At 44.4% G+C, this 5,397-nt stretch overlaps 1 protein-coding gene across 1 annotated transcript in view; it reads right to left on the bottom strand.

Moving 5' to 3' along the window:
* LOC103750248 (F-box/WD repeat-containing protein 12-like) overlaps nucleotides 1–4,900 on the bottom strand; it is a 26,067-nt gene extending 21,167 nt beyond the window's left edge. The window contains exons 1-4 of the mRNA XM_008853279.1: nucleotides 4,751–4,900; nucleotides 4,014–4,051; nucleotides 3,637–3,821; nucleotides 1,437–1,555 (exon numbers count right to left, since the gene is read on the bottom strand). Of these exons, the coding sequence (XP_008851501.1) occupies nucleotides 1,437–1,555; nucleotides 3,637–3,821; nucleotides 4,014–4,051; nucleotides 4,751–4,900 (492 nt within the window). The remainder of the gene's footprint in view (nucleotides 1–1,436; nucleotides 1,556–3,636; nucleotides 3,822–4,013; nucleotides 4,052–4,750) is intronic.
* Between the last annotated feature and the right edge of the window lie 497 nt (nucleotides 4,901–5,397).

Raw genomic sequence — 5,397 nt, 5'->3', positions numbered from 1 at the left:
TTGGCTGAGCCTGATTGCTAAACATAGTCACAATTGGGCTTGCTGACGGTTCTGCTCATACATTAAAGGAGTGCCAAGGAGGGTCACTGGACCCTCACCTGAGTATCCAGCCACTCTTCCCAGCCAACTAGTCCAGTCTTGGAAGGCAAAAAAATGAGGAAGAACCCAATAGAGGTATGCTTTTGGAAGCCCTTGTCAAGAAACTCCAATGGACTTTCATATGAACATTTGAAAATTGCCCTGTTCTGACTTTTTTCTAGTTCCCTGTCTTGAGCTTGTAATGCTAATTACTCTTGCTCCCATTTCTCCTTCACATCTCCTATTCATGATTCAAGGACTTTCTTCTTCCCTTAGAGACAAGAGTTATGCAATTTGGGAGTCTTTTAGATAGACCCACTGGGGGGTACTCCAATTGACTCACCCTGCGTCCCTGTTCAGCATGAAAAAAACCAGAGGAGTCTACATCCCTATTCCCTATTGGCAATTTGGGTAACCCCTTCAGCAGATGGTATGATGAGAATAGGAAGTGGGTAAAAAGACCCCAAAGAAAAGTAGCCAGTTTCTTGGCTAAAACTCACAATGTCCTTGGGCCTCTTAGCAACATACTCTGTTCCAAAGGCCAAAAATGTCAAAAATATTTGGGAGCTTTTATCTAATCCTTAAAAGATTTTAGGGTTACCTCTTCAGAGGGGGGAATGTTAGAGTAGCCAAAAGCCCCATAATAAATAAATAAATAAATAAATAAAATCAGAAGAAAGAGTACATGAAGTTATCAGAAAAAAGTGATCAGGAGATATGGGAGGAGTTGGGGGGTGTGGGCATGGATTTGATCAAAACACCTTACATGCATTATGAAATTCTCAGTAATTTATTTATTAAAAAACACCTATACATCTTTAGTGGGAATGTACACAGGCACAGCTACTATGGAAATCACTATGGAGATGCTCAAAAATTAAAATAGAGTTATCTTGTATTCAGCTATACCTCAGTGGATACATTTGTTAGGAAACTAAGTCAACATACAAAGGAGATAACTGCATGTTCATGTTTATTCTTAGTCTAGTTACAATAGCTGAGGTGTGGAGCCAACAGGGAAATGGATAAGGTAAACATGGTACATACACAATGGGGGAATGTGAGTCAGATGTAAGGAAGGAAGAATGGATCAGGTCATTTGCAGGAAATGGAATAGAACTGAAGATTTTTACAAAAGTATTGCAGCGAATCCCATGATTTTGTACAAACACTGTGTTAATAACTATATTAAAGTAAATTCTCTCTGTGTCTAGAGTCTAAACGGAAAAGTCATTAAGTGACAATTTCATCTCCTTTGAAACTTTGCTTCTATTATAGATTTCAAGCCTCCTTTCCTTCTCAGCACTGTTTTGTGTCTCACAGGATGGATTCAGTTCCCTGGAACTTCTGGTACTCACCTCTTTCACATCCCAGGTAGAAAGTGTGCCCTTGTCAGACACTGTGCAGAGGATCGACTTCCCTTGTCCATCCATGGTGAGGCCACTTCCTGAGAGATACTCCAGAAGTCTAAAGTCTCCTGCAAGGAAACCCCAACAATACATGGCCACTAGATAGTTGAGGGATGATTCAAACAAAGTAAAGGTTTTTGTTTTCAATCTTTCATGTCCCCTTGTAGAAGGATTTGGATAACAACTGTGGACAGGATGGAGAAAGAGTCAGCCAAGCAAGCTGCCAAGTTGGCCATGTGGCCAGATATTATTTTTCCCTTTGAATCTGATTCTCTATCTATGAAATAAATATAAAAGGTTGGGGATGATGCTGTGTGGATTCAAGAGCTTGTCTAACATGAGGCCCTAGGTTTGATTCTTAGTACCCCATAAAGTTGCCAACTAGTGAATAGAAGGCCAGTCTGGGATACATGAAACCCCTCCTTTAAAAATAGATTATTACAGAGTTCCACAACTTGTCATACACAGAGACTGTGAGTTGCCCAAACCTACGAGGTACATCTATGATGCAACCTCTACACCTAAGGCTCATGGAATATAGAGCAAGGGATAAAGAGAACACTGATGCATCTTTCAATTCTCATCAATGAATCTCCCTCATGCAACAGAGGGCTTAGAAACATAGAGGGTCACATATGGCCAAAGTGTGGAAAGTAAGAGTCTTCAGAGTGTTGGTCCTTGGACAGGACTCCTATATTAAACTCCACCCACCCAGGGCTCAGGGACCACTGCAGAAGAGGGGGTAGAAAGATATAAGAGCCAGGGAGGAGGTACATGACCATATGCAAATAGAGTCCTACAGGCTCCTGGGACTTTTCTCATATGAACCTGCAGCAATGGTGTCAATATGCGTAAGACTGATGCAAACTCAAGCAGACAAAAACCCAGCACAGAACTGTGAAAATGAACAGCAGGCCCCAATCTTAGTTGAAAAATTATTGGCAGCTGATTACTGCTGGGTGAGGAAAAGCTGATCTTCTTAAAGGGAGGGACCCTAGATAGGCTGCCTAGACTTTAGTGGATGAACTTGCACTGAGGGATGTCTGGGGATACTAAATTGACATGATAGACCTTAACACAAATGACAGACTATATGAACTCCAGTGTGGGGGGGAGCTATGGGTGGGTGCCAATGGAGAAGAGGGTGTAAAGTTGCTTAAGATTTTCTGTATGAAATTATCAAAAATTCAATAAAAAATAAAAAATAAAAAAATCACTAAAAAAGGGAGGGGTTGTTGGAGAAATGGCTCAGTGGTTAAGAGCACTGGCTGTTCTTGCAGAAAACATGGGTTCAAATCCCAGTACCCACATGGTGACTAGCCATCCATAGCTCCAGTTCCAGGGGATCTGACACCCTCTTCTGTCCTCCTTGGGTAATGCATGACATGGGTGCACATAACACACATATAGGTATAACACTCATACACATGAAATAAAAATAAGCAAAAAAAATAAAAATAAAATAAAGGATATAAGAATCTCTCCATCGGGATAACAGATTCTACAAAGTTGTCCCCTGACTCTCACATGCATGCAGTGGCACACTTGTGTGTATACATACAAACACACTCACCTCACACTAGTAATGATGATCACAATGATGATGATGATGATGATGAAAATAACTTTTAGAAAAGAATATCTCCTTCAGAAAACTGTACTAAGTCAGGTGTGGTGGCACATGCCTTTAATCCCAGCACTCAGGAGGTAGAGGTGTGTGGATCTTTGTAAGACCAAGGCCAGCCTGATCTACACTGCCAGTTCTAAGGCAGCTGGGGCTACAGGGAGACCTTGTCTCAAAAAAGACCAAAAAAAGAGAAACTGTACTAAGCATTAAGAGAGCTTTTGGGATAAATAGGAAAACATATACAATTTAAGAATTTCCACAATTAATTCTCACCATGATTTTATTTAGGAGTGGTTGGGAAGCCTTAGGGAAAGGGAGAAACAGGCCTGATTTTATGCTGTAATGTGATATCTGACTTCTCCGATCATCAGATCACAGAGGAGAATCAGGACTGGTTCTGTGGCTGCCACAAAACCCAGACCTTTAAATTTTAATGCCTTATCTCTTCATTAAATGAGAACACAGGACTGCATATAAGTAGAAATTCAAGTGGGCATCTGCTAGACCACCCTGTCTCCATACCCAAGTCCCCAGGTATTTCTCTGTAGACGAAGTCTTCTGGCCGAGCCCATTCCATGCAGCGTTCTTGTCTTGTTCGGTGGAGGAAGAACTGCTTCCAGGTCTGCGTGCCCAGCTGCTGCCACAGCTGTGTGCACAGGTGTTCCTGGGTGTCGTCATTGAAGCACCATTTCCTCAGACATAGCCTCCTGCAAGGAAGAGTCACAGTCCCATCAGGCTGACCTGTCAGTTCACCTCCTCGTCAGTTCACTCTCAGCCACTGTTGGCAAGAAGCTTTCCTCACACTGACCTTCCCGGGTGCATCCCCCACACCACAGGTGCAGGTGCACAATGAGATGGCCCGCCCTGCCCTTCCCTCCTCACCCTGCCCCTTTCCTTACCTCCACAGGCTCTCCCTGTCTGCGACCACATTCCAGCTCTATGGGAGAGAAAGAGTCAAGCCAGCAAGCAATACTCAAAACGGGCTTCTCCCTGCTCTCAGTTGTTCTGGGCTGGACCAACAGGTTCATCAAATACAACCCCAGCTCTCAAGACCCAGCTAGCCTGAGAGACCTATTCCTGCTTATGCAGGGAAGCTGCCATCCTGTGAGAGCTCAGAGGAAGGAGGGCTGGTTTCCAAAGGCTTGAAATGGGAACCTCGAGGAGAATTTAGGCAACACAATTTACATCTATCATCTTGTCATTTTCACTTAATTTTGCTGTTGTTATTTTTACTGTTTTGAGATAGGATCTTGTGTAGCACAGGCTGGGCTCAATCTGTCCAGGTAATTGAGTATGACCTTGCAGTACTGATCCTCTTGCTTCCACCTTCCACATACTTTGATTACGGCTGTGCAGCACCACACTCGTTCCATAGAATTTGATGCTGTCAGTGTGATTGCTGCTAATCCATAAACACTGTATGAATCACTTTGCTACTCTGCATATTGGTGTTCTCCTTGGTCAAGAAAAGGCACTGGAGCCCAGAGATGCTAGTGTGTGTGTGCTGGGTTTGTATAGGCCTGAATAAGGTAAATGTAGGCAGGGATGAAGGAAGGCTGTGTGGTGTGAGGCTGGGGGAGCCGAGACTCCACAGCTAAGGGTGAAAGGCCCAAAGGGGCCTCATGTAGGAACGTACAAGTGGAGTGCCGGCAAGGAGCTGGTCAATTAGACAGCAGGGGATCTTGAGAGTCTTTACCTTGTTCACTTGGGCAGCCTGGAGCAAGCTGAAGCCGTCCAGATAGCTGAAGATTTCTGCCAGGGGCACTGCAGGCAAATGGATCTCCATCTCATCTGGCTGAGCACACGTTCAGTCTCCTTTCTCTCCTCCAGCTTGCTCTGAACTTAAAGGCTTGGCCAATGAGGGCAGCGTTTGGGGGGATTTCCACCCTCAGCCCATCAGGCTCTGACTGAAACAAGCCTCAGGTGGGCAGACTCTCAGCCTGACCTCCACTTGCCTCTTTCCTGGACCAGATGCACACAGCTGAGGCTGCCCCACAGTGCTGTTCATCAGGGAGACAGCCCAAGAACAGCTTCCTGACACTGGGAACCAGAAGTGCGTGACCTGGAACATCCCAAGTGGCTGATATAGAAAATATCAAGTAACACATTCACCTTCCACAGGTGCTATTGCTCATGTGAAACCCATTAAGTTGCTCCAGATTCCTGGTGTGGGGAATCTGCTTGCCATGGTGATATGTCCACTTTGAGAACTATACTGGCTCAGCAGGGCCATCTATCATTGAGGACACAGCCTCTGGGTTTCTGCATTTATGCATTTAGCTT

Source organism: Nannospalax galili, unplaced genomic scaffold (assembly GCF_000622305.1).
Source record: "Nannospalax galili isolate Female #2095 unplaced genomic scaffold, S.galili_v1.0 scaffold786, whole genome shotgun sequence".
Taxonomy (NCBI): Eukaryota; Metazoa; Chordata; class Mammalia; order Rodentia; family Spalacidae; genus Nannospalax; species Nannospalax galili.
The sequence above is the reverse complement of the archived record's forward strand: the minus strand, read 5'-3'. Positions and strand labels throughout refer to the sequence as shown.